The following is an 18,822-nucleotide window of genomic DNA, read 5'->3' on the forward strand; positions in this document are numbered from 1 at the left end:
TTTTTACAATTGATTAACTACTTCAGATCACTAAGAAATAATAAAATTTAATTTAATACTTTCTAAGCACAGTCAGCTACCATCGGTTACTGAATTTACCACAAACCTACGACTAAATTGAAGATCAATTTTGAGAGTTTTACACATGTCAACTGGTTTGGCAACAACAGATACGCAAATACATATACATACCAAACCAATATTCGGGAATGGTTCAATTTAAAAATTTGGCAATCCGCACTGTTCTATTATGTGAATACCTTTGATACTTGGAAAACTGCAAAAGACAGTAAACAGCAACAAAGTAGGTAGTTTCTTGCAACTGATTTTACCGTCCAAACTAATCTGTAATCTTGGCGAATATATACAGGCACGGCAACACAAATACACTTCATCGGAAATTTGACGTGTCAGAATGTCTCTATGTAACTAGTCACATGCTAAAATCCCGCCCGCTCTCCCTCTACTGCCTCTGCATTGGACATACTAATAATCATAATAATAATAAATAATTACCCGCCGATTCCACCTAAAAGAGGAATTATGCCGAAATTACACATATTTACGTTGGAGAAAAATGAAAAAGGAAAAAAAAATAAATAAATGGCAAGGCAGAGGAGGAAAGACACTAGGAAGTAGAATACAGGACAGCTATACAAATCGGGAGTGGCCCTGGGTTTCAGGGCTAAGGGAAACAAAAATTTGACCCATTGGCATCAAATGAAGGAATGCAAGATAAGTTCGGGCAGTTTGAGGATTCAGTATTTTGAGATATAGGGTTCGAGCAATGTATGCTAGAGCTCTGCTCCAATGGGTTGTACCCAGCAACTCGGGTTGTTTCACAATGACCCGTCACTTTTTCTCTGTAGAAATCTGGGCTGGAAGTTATTTCAAATTGAGGACCCTCAAGCGGATTTTGCCTTTTCGTAATGTTCCATACATCCTGTCCAGAGACAACAACATGTTAAAAGAAATGACAAATTGGTCATCCTGTCCAGCTGAGGAGATCTTTTGGAAATGCACTAATGACATAAAAGTAAAATATCAAACCTCACATACGCGCTAATGATCACAGTAAACATAGACAAAGAACCATGTTGATTCCTTAATAAAATTTTGAAAGTTGAATCAAATAATTGCAGGTATACCTTAAACAGCTGACAAAAATCAGCACTGTGATGGGAAGCTGGTAAATAGCTTTCACTGAAAGGTGAAGCCAGAGTTCTGATCTCTGGACAAGAACTACGAAAATCTTGAGAGTGTTTACCAGGAGTTTCGAACCACGAACCTGGCGTGGTATCAATCCATTGCTCACTACAGTTCCTCAGCTTTAGATATGTTGATGGGGAGTGATCATGAGACAAAAAGTAATAGGATCTACGATGCTCCTCCCTACAGACAGTACGAGCTGGATCCCAGAGCCCTGCAGGAGAAAACCTTGAACTGAAGTCTTCATGATGCTGGAAGATGCAAGAAGATCTAGAATATAACTGCCCAATACAAGGACTACATCCACTACGAGTATATCTGCCTGGAGAAAAATCCATTGACTTCTTCCTCTCAGGAAGCCCCACATGTGAATCCATTGACCAATCTTCAATTGTTATTCCGTGCTTGGCTGCAAGATCCAGTAAATGCTTTTCATCCACTCCTGATCTCATGAGCAAGTTCCACAACTGCCTCTGTGCTGCCCGTTGGTTGTGAATGACCTGATCCCTCATTGCCATTTCAAACTGAAGCTCAATATTAGCCATTCCCTACATCAATGCAATACAACAGCAAGGTTCCATTAGAAAGTTCTCAAAACTGCAAGTAAAGCCAGCCAGATGAATCCATGACTTTGTATTCTGCCTGAACTGAATTTAACAAAATAGTAAGAACTCATCCTCTTCAGAGATGTAGCCATTTAGCATAAAACAAATAATTATGTCATGCCAAAAATAACATGTAAATATCTATCAAACCTTCAAACTATTGACATTAGCTTTGAGTATTTTTTATTCTTGTCCAGGATGATACTAGCAACTAGCTTATTCATTTATTTGTAATTTAAAATGTGAAAAGCAGATACCAAAAACAACTCTTCTATGGCCAGAGACACATGCTAGTTAATCTCTAGTGCACTGACCAACTTAAACTCTACTCACCAGGATCCTGTATTGGCTGAGAATGCGCAAGTAGGTTTTGTTTCCATTGCTACTAATGGCTTCATCTATCATTTTTTGGAGTTCACATCGACGGCTCTCATTTTCTTCAATCTCCTATAAGGAGTAAAATTGGTGGTGTGTTTATATACTAACAAAAGCTATAATTCTTCTAAGCCCCAACATCATTAGAAATATCACCTTTTGGTAGTTGATACCAGCCTCATCATTCTCACGTATGTTATCAAGAATGATTTGCCTCCTTGATTTCAAAGCTTCTACAACTGCATCATCTTTTCCAATAGCCTGATAGAAAAGGCACACCAATAAAATAAATTACACAAAACTTCTACATTTCTTTGTTCTAATAAAGTAAACGTTACTTCAAAAAGATGATTTGCATGGAAAATCAGGCACAAACCTGCTTTTTTGCAATAGCATCATCAAGGTATTGTAGTTCAGCACGGATACGAAGGTTGGTTTCCTCCAGCTCAAATAAAGCCTTCTGCAAGTTTATCCTTTCTTGAGCATTTTCACTGATTTCCAGGCTTAAAACATTTAGCCAAGACAGCTCATCATCTGCAGCTTTTTCAGCAGGCTTGACACTTGGCTGTGAATCTTTGTCAGCTAGTTCTTTTTTCAGTCGGCAAACCTCGATCTGTATATCAAAGAATTCATTATTTGATGTACAGAAAGTGCTATCTAACTTACAGATAAAGCCATTTACCAACTAACCTGAAGATTGTCAATCATCCTTTGGTAGTCTGATACATGGGTATCAATTGAGCCAATGTTTTTCTGAAAAGTAAACAATTGCCTTCATTATAATATGAGAAAGAGACCATTATATATAATTGAAAATGAAAAAAATGCTATTCCAGCTATTCATACATAGAGAGAGAGAGAGAGAGAGAGAGAGAGAGCATGGTTTATGTATGTTTATATGTATAGCACATGAACTAAGCCTGCAGATACAAGGCTACCAAAACCAAGCTGCTGCAGCGTAGAAACATATAGAAGCTATATTGGAATTCGTAGCTTATAAATTCCATAAACAAAACAACATACATTATGAAATTCAGAAATTGTTTTTCCTACTACCTTAAAAATAAACTGTAAGACACCAAGCAACAGCTCATGCAAACAGAAAATCATTTAATCACATGGAGTTAAATGAAGAGAAATAAGTAAATAAATAAACACAAAAAATAGAGCCTTTCAGGCTTTGTGAATAATCCTTATTCACAGAGAATCTAAAAGAATAAACAAGCTTCACCTGGATGTGTGTCTTTATTTTCTTAGCCCGGTCAGCATATTTCAAGGTATTCAGAGTGTGATGATATTGACTATCTACTGGTGATATTGTTGCTACCATAACAGTTTGAGAATTGCCACTCAGACCATCTTTAAGGATACGTGTCAGTTTGCTGCAAAAGTGTTCACAGATTAACTACATCAACATGGTGGGCTTAGGCCAATAATAAATACCATGAGGTACCTGTTCCGGTAAGGAACATAAGCAAGTCCCTTCTTCTGTGGTTTTCCTAGAGCATTAATGCAATTTGCTAAAGCAAGAAGAGAACGGTTAATATTGGCTCCATCTCTTAACTTCTGGCCTCCACTATTTGCTTCAGAAGCACGTTCACTGCCGGCGAGATCCACAAGAGAGAGTTTTCCTCGCATTACTTGATTACAGTACTCAGTTTTTTGTCTCCTCTTCACCGTAATCCCCAAAACTGCATGTGATCTGATTGCACAAAAATCTCTTTGTATGAGGTCATGGAAATATGAAAAGTCTTAATAGAGAATGTTCCAATTTATCTCCTTTTCTTATTATTTGCACAATTAAAAGCGTGTCCTTTCACTTTTTCACTGCTTGTAATTACTATCTAAGTATTTATTATTTAGAAAATTGAACTATAGTTGTGCTTGAAGATAAAAATCCAGTCAAAAAGCTTATTATCATGGTCTTCACCTTCAGAAATACAGGCATCTTAAGTTTACCCCGTTCAGCCAAAAATCAAAAGGATTTTCTCCCTCATAACATGGATTTTTCTTAAAGGCTCTAAGCATGAAGATTGAAAAATGAAGCTGCAAAAGACGTTTCCCTCTACACACCATTTTTGTGGATTTGGCAGTAATTTGGGTTATGGATGGTGCAGTTCTGAGAGAAAAAAAAAATTGCAATAAATTTAGAACAATGCTGTAGATAGCAGAAACAAGGATAAATGTGGAATATAAAAAAGTTTGAATATGGAAGAACACGAGGAAATTAAGTCACCAAAATAAGAAAACAAAAAAAGATGTTTTGCCAATAAAAGCTTGACCAAGTGGTTTCAAACAGTTTTTTTCTTTTTCATTTTTTGGCTTGCCACCCAAGTTCGAATCTTGGGGGACGTTGGACAAATAAACCAATTTAGGTTTTTCCCACCCTCCTACTATTTAAGAATATAATAAATTAAAAAAAAAAAAGATGTTTAACAAAAGCTTAATATGAAAAGAACCATAAGTCTGTAGTAAGTAAACAAAATTCAGATACTGCTCACCTTGAGGAAGTTCCGTTGGCCTCTGTGTTTTCTGTTTTCCGTCGACTGTTCCCCAAATTCAAAAGTTCAAGAATCTTATCAGCTGAGTGGACCTGAATCAAAGCAAAACAAAATCATACGGTTTAAACCAAAAAGAAAGAAGAAGATAAAGTAAAATGCAACAGAACTTGTTCACCTTATATTGGGAGGAAAGAAAAATATCAGAGGAACTTTATTATATTATGCGCTCCTTAAAAATTAAAATGACGGTAAGTAAATTTGACAGTTTCTGTAGAGTTCCACAATAAACATCAGGATATCATGGACCAGCTAATACCAAGCAAATGCATACCAATTCTACATAATAAATAAACAAATGCAGGTGCTCACTAACTAATAATTTTAATACAGATTACCACCAATAAGCAGCTAATTCCTTTCCTTGTTAATAGTTGGCAAACCTGCCAAGACCCAATAGTTGCACATTTTGTGACTTACAGTGGAACCCTTCAATGTTTACACTGAGAATGTCAAGAAACTCTCCAATGAACGTTATTCAACGCATTAATTATAATTGACTGCTATATAGATATAGAAGAAAATGAACCTTGATACATCGCAGCCCAGCGACAACAATCCCATGCATGGGATCCTCTCTAAGCTCCAAATGAGCTGATGACTTTTCAAGCAAATCATAGATAACCTAAATCATGAAAGATCAAAGTTAACTTCATATCAAACACATTGGGCAACACTAAAAAATCACAATGAAAAGGCATGCTTACTTCATTATAAACTTCGAGATAGGAACAACTAACTTCAAACTCATCAGAGTTCTTGTCCTTTTTGATAAGGTCAAAAATTGTATGCAAACTAAGAACCATTAGTCCAGGATCACTTTTTGTCCCAACCATCGTATATGTTTTACCACTGTACAAAAATAAGAATTTAGATTCCATTAAAGAGACAATAACAAATAGACAGCACGAAATCATAACAGAAGAGTAAATTCGTGATATCAAATTAGCATATACTATCTAAATTCAATTGGCAAAGTGGAATTGCTTCAGCTGGTGGAAAACAAGAAGTAAAAAGCAACCCCTGGCAGACAACATGGATAATACCTTCCAGTTGAACCATATGCAAACACTGTTGCATTGAGACCTTGAACAACGCCGGAGATTACAGAAGATATACATGCTGTATACACGTCCTACAAAATATATTAAGCATAGTAAACAAAAACCACCACTCAGCCAATTATACATTTGATTTGATGCAGGCTTTAGCCACAAATTTGGATGCAAATAAAACTGAAGTAAATGGAATATACCAAGTTTGTACATCCAGGACCAAATGCACGATCAAAGCAATAGTTCTTTTCCTTAGTTCTATTCTGTATGTGATCAAGGTAGTCCTTGGAGAAATCAGGGTCTAAAACAACCACCTCCTACAAAACCAACCAACCAACCGATTATTACATACGTTAAATATTATTTAATCCCTTATGTTTTCAATGTGAAAAACATACAACAAAAATCTGGATGAAAAACAATTGAATTTACCAATCACACAGAGTCACAGTCACATACCTTGTCGTGTTTTACCCTGACAATATCACGGCCCTGTTCTCTCTCTGTTAATGGCCTACATTTTATAGCAACCTGTAGCCCAAATAGTTCAGTTCAGCACACTAAGCAAAATAGTGAAAAAGATGGAATGTAATTTAGCATAAGCAAGGAAGACTAAACTGTGAGAGTAGTTGATTTCTTCGTAGCTGGAGCACTAATACCCGGCATTTTTGGGCAACATTGATTTTCACAATCACACGAAAAGCTTATATTTAACCCTAACAGAGTTCAAATTGCCAATGCAGAACAGGATTTGAAGAGCTCAAGGGCTCAAAACCCCAAACCCTAAGACTAATGACAAAAATGTATAAAAGAAAAGCAGAAAACGGATCAAAGAAGCTTCATTGTAGAATATTCAGCTTTTGTAAAAGTTTTAAAATAATACTAATGATGATGATGATGATGATGATGATACAAAGCAGTCATTTAACAATGTACCAACTAAACGTTGCCAATGGTTCTTGAAGAGACCTACATTTCAAGAAATTAAAGTAGAAGATATTTCCAGCTTTAAATTAAATCAAAAAGTAGGAAATGAGGGGAGAAATTTGGTGAGAAGAGAGAGAGAGTTGTGACAAATTGTATGAAAACGTTACAAAATTATAACAGTGATGATTTAGCTACAATTTTTTTAAAAATTTATATTGTTTAAATTGACGTAATATTAATTTATTAATTAAATTTTTACATGGAAGCGTTATAAATTTAAATGAGTGATAATTCAGCAATAAATTTTTATATAAATTTATTTTTTTATATAAATTTATCTTATATAAATTAAGATAATATTAATTTATTGATTGAATAAAATATAAAATAATAAAAATAAATTATATAAATTAAGAGATATTTAATTTAATTAATTTTATTATATTATATTATATTAATTTATATAAAATAAATTTATATAAAAATTAGTGTACGAGCGGGTGAAAATGATAAGGTGGATTGTCGGTGTACAGTAGATGAGGTGAGTGCCGTGTAATGAAAAGAAAAGTGGAGAAACGAGTAAATGTCAAATGGGAGAAGAAGAGGTGTTTATTATGTAAATTTAGGAGGAAGATGAAATGTGGCCGGGTGGGATTGTGACCGTTGGATGGCTTTGAAAATAGACGCCTTTCTGAAAATGTTGTGGTTAGAAAGTCTAGTTGCTGCAAACCAACAGTTTGTTTTTGTTTTTTCTTTTGTCGTTCTCGTGTGGGTTACTTTTGGTTGGATCAACACTAAAAGATTGTTTACACTTTGTATTTTTAATTTAAGTATTGATTTGTTTTTATATTTTAAAATATTTTTATAGTTAAAAATATTTTTATACATTCTTATCATTTCTTTTTATTTTCTTTTACTATAATAACCTTTCAATAATATTCTTAACATAAATTATTTTATCTATAAAAAAATTAATGAATAAATATAAGTGGAAAATAATTAGTGTTTTTTGCATGTGTATAACAATTTTACTAGTAATTTATTTATAAATTAATTAATATAATCCAATTTAAAGTAATATTTAATATCCTTATAACAATCTTATCAATAATTATTTTATAAAAAATTAATATACTAAATTAATTCTAAAAGTAAAATAATAGTATATAAGTTTGTGTAAAATTTTATGTTATTCTTGAGATTAATTTAATAAATTATTGTTTTTTATTAATATCTCTAAGAGTAGTTTTGTGAAGGTATTATTGTAAAAAAAAAAAAGAACTGTACTTTAATATATTTAATAACATAGATGTGTTAAAATACTTTTTTTTTTTAAATATAAGAATTAAATAATTATTTAATTAAAAGTACAAAAACCAAATGAGTATTTATCCAAAACCAAATGAGCCATTTCTTATGCTTATTTGCGTTGTGAACTTGTGATGGTGATTTTTGTTCTCTCTAGGATTGTTCACGGGTTAAGTGGCATCACACGTGTGTATGCTGTGTTTGGAATAGTAATGCTCGTGGACTTGGTCTTACTGATTGGTTTCCTTTTCTATCGATAGGAGAGATTAAATGCACAGCTGTCGCCAATCAAGTCAGGTGATGACCGGGGAAGACGATGTATTTCAGATAAATAGATATGATATGATATGATACTGTTAACTAATTTACTGCAACCAAACAAATGGTTGACTATTGAATGCAGCTGAGAAACATATTGACTGTCGTCAGTTGAGGGACCATGACAGTGTGACACCGCAGGCGTATCCCAATCATCATCATCATAATATGCTCTTAAGTTCATCCCATTTAATTTAATTAACATACCGGAGTAAAATTATGGTGCAAAACTGTGGTACCACCTTTATGATCTACCTACCCTTATTTCTACCCACGATGTGCATGCAACTGAGGGAAACCGGGGCCCGGATTATTAATTTAAAACATGCTATCTTTGGTAGAAATGATAAATGAACAATTTTTTATTTTGCAGTTCATTTTTTTTAAATTAGGTTTTATTTTATTAACAAGTAAAATATAAAGGTGATATGTAATTTTTTTAAATAATAAATAAAGAAAATTAAAAATAGTTAATTGGATATGCTTATATTAGATTTGAACCATTGGTCTATATATAAATCAATCTAATAACATTGGATTTTCTATTTTGCAAGAATGATGATATTCGAGTTTGACCCCTCTCACTTTATCTCACCAAATTACTCAGTTACCACCTATTGAGAATATGAAAATAATTTTAATAAACTCTAATAATTTTTCTCTTTATATCATTGGTGCCTTTCAATTTTTATCTTTTTTTAAAGAGAGAGATTTGTCATTAGTGCATAAACAATATTATTTGACGTATATACTAGATGATATGTCGTTTATAGTTTCACACTACAATGACATGTCCTTCACTTAATTTAAAAAAAAAAAAAGGACATGTCGTCCTGCTCAGTTTTACAATTGACATGCATAACTAGTATCCGTTAACATATCTTTTAGACGACCGTCGTTTATGCATTAAAACATAAATGATTATTAGTTTTGAATTAGATAGATGATGTGAAGGCTTGACTATTTTTGATAAATGAAGCAACATCTATTTTGTTTAATTCCACATGTTTTTAATAATTTTTTAAAACAATTCCTTGTACTAATAATCAATTACAATAACAACATAATAAACTCCAATCATATAAATATAGCTTTGCGATACGGGTGTTCAATACCAATCTAAGTCTAACCCACCATGTATTGGATCCAATCACTTATTGAAAATCAATATAATCAAAACCGATGAAAATTAAAATCCAATTAAATTTGATCCGATCTGATTAATCTGATTAAAATAAATATCGTCAATTGTACTCTTCTAAATACCAATGATAAAAAAAGAAATTATATCAACTTTTTTAATATTCCATTATTCATATTTTTTTATGATCCTATGGTTGAAAAAAAAAACATTTGAAATTTGAACATATTGGTTGCTTTCAATTTGTGCTTTGTATTATTGATATGCACCAACGCACCCTCTAAATGACTAGTCGTTTATGGATTAAATTGTAAACGACACGTTGTTTTTATTGCCTGTTCAATTTCATGATAAATGACACATCATCTAGTATGTTTAATAACACATGATTTTAATAAAAGAGTTATTTATTTTATTTATTTTAATTTTTTAACAATTACAATTGTAAAAATACAGGTGAATTCGATATAGTTTTAGTTCGAGTCCCAACTGTTGTCGTCACTACATACAAGCTGATTGCAATTTCAGTTAAAGTACACCAATGCTATTCACATACCAAGAAAGACACTTTGATTGCAAGATGGCTTGACCAACACTTCAAAGTAGCACCAGAATGCCTCCTCCACATACAGCCGTTTTGGAGCTATTCTACATTGTCATCAGACTTTCTGTTAAATCATATTTCTCTGAAAACCATGCTCCGAAAGCTATACAATATTCAGAAAGTATAGGGATCCCTTCCCAGCAATACCCTGTTCTCGTCCAGTCCCCAACTTCTCAGATGCCTAACAAAACCAACCAAAATAAATTTTTAAATTCGCTAACCAGTAAACAAGTGGAAGCAAATTAGCAACTTTGCATTCCTTTTTGTTGAAGCACACAAGATGTAGGCACAGTTGCAAATGTAATCATAAGTTGTCCCCATTCCCTTCAAGCAAAGGCTTCATATTGGCCTTTGAATCTACGGAGATTTGATTTTCACCATCTTCATTAAACTTGTCAATGCTCTTCAGAAAAATCCCTGTCAAAAAGGTCGTGTAAGACAACTTTATTAAACTCGAATCAGATAGAAAAGACATCCAGACTACAAAGGTCGAAATCTTTTTTTTTTTTAATGTTCATGACAGGGATTTGCTGTCATGGATTATAAAAACTACTTGGTAATGGCATGCAGCAGGGTTGGACCTTGGGTGATTGGGGTATGGGGGAAGTGGGCAAAAGACGGTTAATATTGACTCTGGGCCAGACAATCAGCGTCAGAACTTGGGGGAAGGCGAGGGGGGTAAGTGGTTGAAAGACAGTTCATATTGACACTGGGCACAGAAGTTTCCTAGAATTATGTTGTTAAGCCATATTCTGGATTTGCATACCAAGGTGGTGCATAACAGTCACATATGACCACATTAAAAAATTTCATCCTCCCAAGAAAATATAACATGACTCACAAAATACTTGCATTAAACCACATGGACTTGGCGGCGGCCTAAGCCAAGCTGTACTACACAAAAGCAGAATACAGTTGATTGGCTACATTATATACAATAATATCAATATCGCTTCCAACAGTTAGCCATTCCACTTTGCTAAGTTCAGAGACTCTCATACTACAGCCCCACAAACCTCTACAGCACCCAAACATTCTATAACAACATCAGACAACAAACACAGAAAAATTTTTGTGCATGCTATATGCTGTATAGTTAAAGAGAACACTATAGATCAATCCAATATGGTATTTTACAAAGAATTTCAGTGTATATTTAACATCAGAGTGCAGCTGGTGCAAAACTTAAATGTACACCAGTCAAACTTTTAATAGGATCCAGAATTCATAAAATTAACTGTTAGACGTCAATACTACCAAACATCCCTAGGGGTCAACTGACTGCAGTAAACCAAAAATAACAGTTCGTAATGTTTATGTTTCAGATGGCTATAAATATGCAATTACAACTATATCTAACACGCATGGCAGATTATAGGAATGCATTTGATTTAATGGTCAGATCAATATAAATAAATGCTACAAGAAGTCATTGGGTAGTGTAAGTAAAGAAATATAACAATATGATGCAGCTTGATCCTCACTTCAACTATTAAAGATTCAGTTTTATATTTTAAATTTCTATATGTATAATTCTTGACCGTTTAAAATCAGTTATATATGAGGCATATGCTGACCCAAACATTAAAGGGATACAAATACTTAGTCAAGACATACTAGTTATAACCAATAAACACTTTTGCTCACCTACAAACCATATCCCAGCAGCAAGAAAAAATATAGATGTCAGAGCAAGTGTTGTTTTTCTCCAATTGTTGACATGATCCTGAGTAAGGCATTCGCTTAAGTCAAAATGATTCACAAAAACAATCAAAAGCTGAAAATATAAAATGAAATAAGCTAAATGCTATGGGTAGGTAAGCCACACAATGTATAAGCTACCTCCCTTAAACAGAAAATTCATTGGTGCTTCAAGCAACAGTCACCCTCAATTATTTTACCAAAGTAAATACTGCAATATTAAGTAACACCAAGCAGAGATAGTGAGCTAATAGATATAATGAAGTGACACCAGAATATGCCAGCATGAAGGTAGTAACAGGAACCAAAATACTGGGATTCTCAATCAATACAGTGACCATTCTATAACCTGATTTAATTCCTCGAAATAAATGGAACTTATTCTTGCAGTTCATAAGTTTGCAAAATTCCCTTTTTAGTTTTAACCAGTTAATTAGCATAGCAACACAATTCCTTTACATGCAAATGGCTTCTCATATAATTCTACAACACCTTTTTACAAGCACCATGTAGCTAAACATCCACCAATAAAATACATCTCTTGCACTGCAGTCAATTTTCCTTAGAATTATTAGCACTTTAGACGGTATGGCATCTCAGACAGCATTGGTCAAGGATGAAAGTGATATGTATTATCAGCACTCTTAAAAACACTTAATCACGAAATCAATGTAAAAGACTAATATATCATACTAATTCATGCATCAGAACCAGACACTTCAGATATCATCAATACAAAATACTACTCTTAACAACCCCGAAAATATGAGTGACCAGAACTTTAAAGGCACACCTGGAGGACACCAACAAGTGGCGAGGAAGGAACATCACCAAAGATGTGGATTGAGACAGTGGATATAGCCATTGATAATGCTCTCAGACTTGGTTTGACAGAATGGAGACACACATAATTAACTGGAGCCTGCAAAAAGCAATGCCATGAGAAGAGAGTGACTCAGAATTACCAAGCCAAAGTTAACTGGTAAAATTTCATAATAATGATAGTCCAATAAAATACTCCATCAACATGAATATACTGAGCCAATAAAGCATAATAGTCAGCATAAGTAGTTAGGCTAAAAGAAAAAAACAATTTGGACCAGAATAAAGCCTGTTAATAAAATGATGCCAAAATGCAGTACGAACCCTAAGTCCCTTGAACAAAAGTAAAGAAAAAGTTCAAGCTCAACTGCACCAACACCTTCCTAATGATTGCATAAAATTAAAGAAAGCAAACACACCATTAAGATGGACATTTTCTTTGATCTCAACTTAAGGAATGGGAATTGAAATAGGTGCTACTTAAGGATATGACACAGAAAGATTAAAGAAGAAAAAAGGGAAAAAGAAAATATAAAACAGAAAACAACGGTAACAAATAACTATAGATCTAGCACACAACGTTATATCCATATCACATCATTGCTATGAAGTTAGCATACAGCAATAACCACATTGGACCAAAGAAAAGAAAAAATAACCATATTGGATGAAAGAACAAAAAACAAACATCAGAAAGGGGCCTAGAAAGAGATATCAGAATCTAATTGATAAAACAAGTACGCAACATAAATTGTAAGGAATTTAAAAATTAAATCAACACATTGTGAAAATTCCTAAAGAATTTGAAAAGCTAGAACCAAGTATGTGACTGCAACTCCTGCATTGGGATGAGAAGAACAAAGAGGTGTCCTTACTAGTGGAATTGAAACTGTTTAAACATTGCATTACTGATGCATACTGGAATATGCTGAAATGGCCCAATAATTGGGCAAGATTAATATCATATGTACATCACCAATATGTGAAAATCCTTTGCAGAAAACCTTGACGTTATGGCTTAAACTAACACCAGCACTGAGTGGGGCCACATAAGGTATCCATATAGTTATGTAAAGGGCAAGGTCCGGAGTCAGATCACCAGTTTGATAATCCCCACGAATTCCAACTAGGATTTAATAAATTACCAGTTAAATGCAAGATATTTCAACAAGGTAAAATACTACTAGAAACTTTTAATAGGTCTGGCTCTTTATGTATAACCTTAAGACATATGTAAAGCATGCAAAACATGAGCTGAAGACAATAAAATCTCCATACAAGACAACTATAATATTACCTGTGTGGCAAAGACAAGTAGTTCACCCACTGTGAAAAGAGCTAAGAAACCATACAAGCTACTTAGACAGAAGGCAGTGAGGCAAGATATTGCACCCAGAAATGTTGCTGCAGAAAGAAGCTGTAATAAAAGTATAATGCAATAAGAACTTAGCTTCAAACACATTCATATACCAGTTCAAATTTAATAAACCCATAAACAAATGGCTACCTCTTCGAACTTTGGTAAAATATCCCACAAAGTTAAAAGAAATTCATTCTCCTTCTAACACTTAGCTAGTAACATAGAAAGGGAAGCCATTTCCATAACATGATCTAAGAATACTTGTGATACAACAGAACTCACCTTAAAAGCATTAGAGATTGTAGCACCCATTTGATCAAGAATGAAGCCTCCAGATATGGTTCCCACAATTCCACAAACAATTGTAACCCCTCCAAACATCATGTCCGCATTACTCTATAAAAAGTGTCAACGGTAATCAGTTTGTCAACATAAAAACACCAAAAAAATAAATAAATATATAAAATAAAAGAAGAATAAAAATAAAGAAAATTAGCAATTTTTCTTTAAACAGCAGCAGGTTACAACGTAATGCAATAAGATGAATGAAAAACTAAAAACAAAAAGAAAAGTATCATTGTAGTACCATGTGATAAATATTATAACCAGCCTTAGGGCCCCAATATGAGTATGCTCCAATGACAAAGTTGTATGCTATGTATCCTGCCAACAAATTAAAGAGTTTAAAAAGTTAAAAGATTCTCCACAAATCCAAAGTTTGCAATACATTGTAAATAATCTGAAATAAACCACACATAGATTCCCAGACATCAATGTAACTAAAGTTTTGGAACCACAAAAAGTAGGACGAGCAAGATCATTAAGATTTGTGCTCCATTGGATTGATATTAATATAAAAATAAGAATGCATGATGCCATTGAGGAGAGAACCTGGCAGATACCTAGAACATTTACAACATAAACCTTCTCTTGCAAAAGAACTTTCGTGTCTTGTGAAAATTGAGATAACTGATTCAAAAATCTGGATTCACCTATCGACCTGCAACATAGAAGGATTGTCGTCAGGAAAAGAATATAACCATTAATCAATTATAAAGTATAAATTGGTTCTCCATTTATGCCTTTGCTTTGTAAGGCATAGCTTAATGTACATCAAACATTCAAAAGCCACTCACTTGATACTTCTTTCAGAGGCTTGATCACTGATATCTTCAGACACATGATCATTTAAGTTTGAAGCCTCTGAACCTGCAACAGAAGGAATCAGTGCTTGAAGGGAACAGAAAAGGCAATGATCCCCCCCCCCCCCCCCAAAAGCCCGCCTAAGAAGATAAAATAAGAAAAATAATTCAAGAATGAAGAAACCAACAGTATAGGATGGAGATAAAAAGAATTTATACTTTTGGAGCTTCACTGTAATTACTAGCAGTTGACAACACAGTAAGCAATTCAGAACTTCTGTAACAGGACAAACTGTAGAAATTTTTTCGGGCAAAAAAATAAAATAACTAACAGCAGTACTTACAAATAATTATGACAAAATAATGAAGACCAAGCAGTACCTTCAGAGACAGAAGCAACAACTTGAGCTTTTCCTGATTCAGCAGGAGCAAACCCTGTGGTCGTAGTTCAATAACAGGTAAATTAATGTGGAACAAGAGATATTGAGAACCTTCTGAAGGGTGGATGATAAATCATTATACACACACCTTTTAACTGCAAAGGTTTAATGACAAAACCCAAAACAGCAAATGGAAGCATTAGAATGGCCTCTCCCCAGAAAGCGTAGCGCCAGTTTAAATGGCTTCCAACCTAAATAGTGAGAATAAGAAGAAGATAACTATCATCGAACTTTACGATCGTGAGAGAGAGAGAGAGAGAGAAATATACAGGACTGTCACTTAACGTACCTATAAAAACATTGGACCACTAAAACAGACGACAAGTTTAACACCATCAAGTTCAAAGAAGGGATACGGACATCAAAATTACTCCAGTACAAGCCAAAGACAATTTGCAGAAAAATTCTTTTATTACAGAGCCATAAGGACAGAAAAGCAAAAAAAAATAAAAATAACTCAGGCATATAACTAAACAAGTATTCAGAAGTTGAACGACTTTATCTTTGTTATGGACAACCACCAATCAGGAGGGCTTTTCCAGATCTGGAATGGTTATTAATAATAATAAAAGAAAATGAAAAAAAAAACTATAAAACAAAACCAAACCCTTCTAAAATTAATCGAGCCAAAATCAATTCAAAAGCACAATAGCAATCAAAGATTAAAGTATGATTGACTAGATACAACAAATAAACTGATAATGAAAAGGATATAACTTAAACAACAGAAAAGAACCAGATAAAAAGACTGTGGAAGCGGTGAATCAAACATGCACACTTACAAGTCCACCATAAACATAGCCCAAAGCAACTCCAGTTGGTATACACATGTAGAACATTGCAAGCCAAGCTGTTTTCTGGAATTATGAGAGAGAATTACTTATAGTAATTATGCAATGAGCAAAAACAGAGGAAAAATCTAGCTTTAGACATTCTTCAAGAAAAGAAACAAAACCAACAACCTGAGGAATAGGAGCATTGTCATCTATAAATGGAGCTGCAAGACTTATGAAAGAGGCTTCACCAACACCAACCAACCTAAAAGAAGAAGACCAACATTGTATCTAAAAGCTTAGCAGAAAAAATTACAATTGCAATGATTGGACAAAGAAAAAAGCTTCAAAAGCAGGACAATGTCAAAACTTACATGCGACATATTGCGATAGACCAAAAATCAAATGAACTACCGCACCCAGCTGTAGCAAATGTCCAGACAGATAATCCAACACCAATAAGCCTAAAAGGATTGTGACTGCATTGAGAACAACGATGAGAACTACAGACCAATTGGGTAACAGTAAACTCTAAAAGATTTACCGAACTGCCAGCAGCTAGCTTTCTCAAAGAGAGAAATTTTTTTTTTTCATACTTCTCTTCAAAATTAGGCCAATAAGGCATAATAATACATGAATGCAAAAGGACGTTTAACAAAGAAACTCTTCCACACTGCATCGCAGTGCATCAACAATTACGGTAAAGAGAATCAGAACTAAAAATAAAAAATGAAAGCACTGATTGTGGTCCATTTGCCAGCATCTATTTGCATTTTCTACTCTTTATTAGAAGCTGTATCTTGTTTCAGTTCCTTCATCCAACCCACTAGTCTTGCCCACACTTGATCTCTCCCTATATTCAAAATACAGAACAGCAGACTAAATCAGCCATATATCTAGTGAAGATGTTCACCTCTTTGCCAAAGAAGCAAATATTGGTGAAGCGACAAGCAGTCCAACCATAAACGCAGATGATAGAACACCATCTTGGAAGTTATTCAACCTAAAATCACCCCTGCAAGAACCATGTACTTTAAGAAAATATAAACCAAGTAATCACCAGCCAAAATTTTGAAAGCTGATAGCCAAAAGGATGGAAGTTGCTAATACAAGAACGTTTATGTCCTTCCAATGCAATAAAGCATACACCATTTGGATAAAATGCAGATGTAGGTAGGTATGTGCAAAATTGGCTGTGCGTGTTGTGTGAAGGTTGCCAACCTAGCCTGGTGCTTGTGATTCCCAAGTTGCCCTTGCAAACAAGCAAATGTAACAAGAACACTACCATATGGCCAGACAATGATGGTATCCGACCATACAAGAAAAACAGGATTGATAACTCTGTTGCTGATACTCAATAACATGCAAAGCAATCTTGGAATACAAAAGTCCACCAGTTGTTCGAAAAATTAAACTAAGATGCAAATTCATCATGTGACAAGTATATGATACAAGGATGTATAAACACTGAACATAACTTTTAACAGAGCCACACAACCGAGCAAAAACCTAAAGTAAATCTTAACTGAATCCCGCTACCAGAAGTACATATTCCTTTATCATCGCAAGTTCTTTGACTCCCATTGACACCATTGCTCGCTATAGCTCCTCGATCAACATAATTTAACATGTTGATCACACAAAAGATGACGAGCAAACTGCAAATTAAGAGACTAAATTAATGCGAATCCACAAGAAACAGAAAGAAAAATAAATAATTGTAACCCAATTCATAATCTAAAACTTAACTGTGATGGAGGTTATACTTATACTAAGTAACAGAACAAGTTTTCAATTAAATCTGACCCAATTTCTATTACTAGAACACATTCTTCAATTTACAATAACTCTAGCAGCAACAGTTTCTTTTCAATTTCATTAATAATCTTGAACAGAGCAAGTGTTAATTTCATTAAGATTTTCGTTAAGATAATACACGAATAGTCGAAGCCCTAACAGTTCTAAACTCATCTATTACCAGTAATTCACACACAAACGCGCACAAATCATAATTAAACATACAAAGTAGCACACGGACTAGTTAAACTCCACAAGTTGATCGTAAATTTCTTTCAAATTATTCGCTAAAAGATATGAGAAAAAAGAAAGTAAAATACCGTTTGGGAGTGAACCAAGAAGGAGTTGGAGGCGAGTCTTCTGAGAGGGACCTGGTGGCCATTTCGACTTCAGCTAAAGGCGGAGGCCGATGAGAGAGAGATTGATTTTTCGACTGTTGTATGGGTAGATTGGGTTGAGAATTCTGATCGACATCGACCACATCATCACTCCGGTTACTTGACGCTGACAACATCTCTCTGTCCCTTTTTTTTTTTAATTATATTTTAAAATTTTATTTTCGTTTTATTTTTTCAGTTTCTATGTGTTTACGCAATCAACAACCATCCACTCCCCCTCATTCCTCCAATGTCACCCACACGGGATATTCTGTTATGTCTTTTCCACTTAAGGCAAGAGATCTCATAC

General features: G+C 34.0%; 2 protein-coding genes across 2 annotated transcripts; both read right to left on the reverse strand.

The window, feature by feature from the left end:
• Positions 1–93: 93 nt before the first annotated feature.
• Positions 94–6,895, reverse strand: LOC18037153 (kinesin-like protein KIN-8B). The gene is made up of 15 exons (XM_006426120.2): positions 6,421–6,895; positions 6,262–6,333; positions 6,003–6,119; positions 5,794–5,882; positions 5,455–5,599; positions 5,277–5,372; positions 4,691–4,782; positions 3,643–3,891; positions 3,421–3,571; positions 2,880–2,942; positions 2,566–2,802; positions 2,346–2,450; positions 2,148–2,261; positions 1,149–1,757; positions 94–943 (listed from the first exon to the last, which is right to left on the reverse strand). Exons 1-15 carry the CDS (start codon positions 6,466–6,468, stop codon positions 686–688), a joined length of 2,445 nt encoding a protein of 814 aa, XP_006426183.2. The 5' UTR covers positions 6,469–6,895; the 3' UTR covers positions 94–685.
• A 3,043-nt stretch (positions 6,896–9,938) lies between these two features.
• LOC18037169 (probable sphingolipid transporter spinster homolog 2) lies at positions 9,939–18,791 on the reverse strand. The gene is made up of 16 exons (XM_006426121.2): positions 18,456–18,791; positions 17,865–17,996; positions 17,252–17,353; positions 16,713–16,817; positions 16,528–16,603; positions 16,348–16,422; positions 15,654–15,756; positions 15,507–15,560; positions 15,120–15,192; positions 14,886–14,983; positions 14,570–14,646; positions 14,266–14,379; positions 13,921–14,040; positions 12,595–12,723; positions 11,748–11,826; positions 9,939–10,517 (listed from the first exon to the last, which is right to left on the reverse strand). The coding sequence occupies exons 1-16, from the start codon at positions 18,647–18,649 to the stop codon at positions 10,405–10,407; spliced, it is 1,644 nt and encodes a 547-aa protein (XP_006426184.1). The 5' UTR covers positions 18,650–18,791; the 3' UTR covers positions 9,939–10,404.
• Positions 18,792–18,822: the final 31 nt, after the last annotated feature.

This window comes from Citrus clementina, unplaced genomic scaffold (assembly GCF_000493195.1).
Source record: "Citrus clementina cultivar Clemenules unplaced genomic scaffold, Citrus_clementina_v1.0 scaffold_7, whole genome shotgun sequence".
In the NCBI taxonomy this organism is placed as follows: domain Eukaryota; kingdom Viridiplantae; phylum Streptophyta; class Magnoliopsida; order Sapindales; family Rutaceae; genus Citrus; species Citrus x clementina.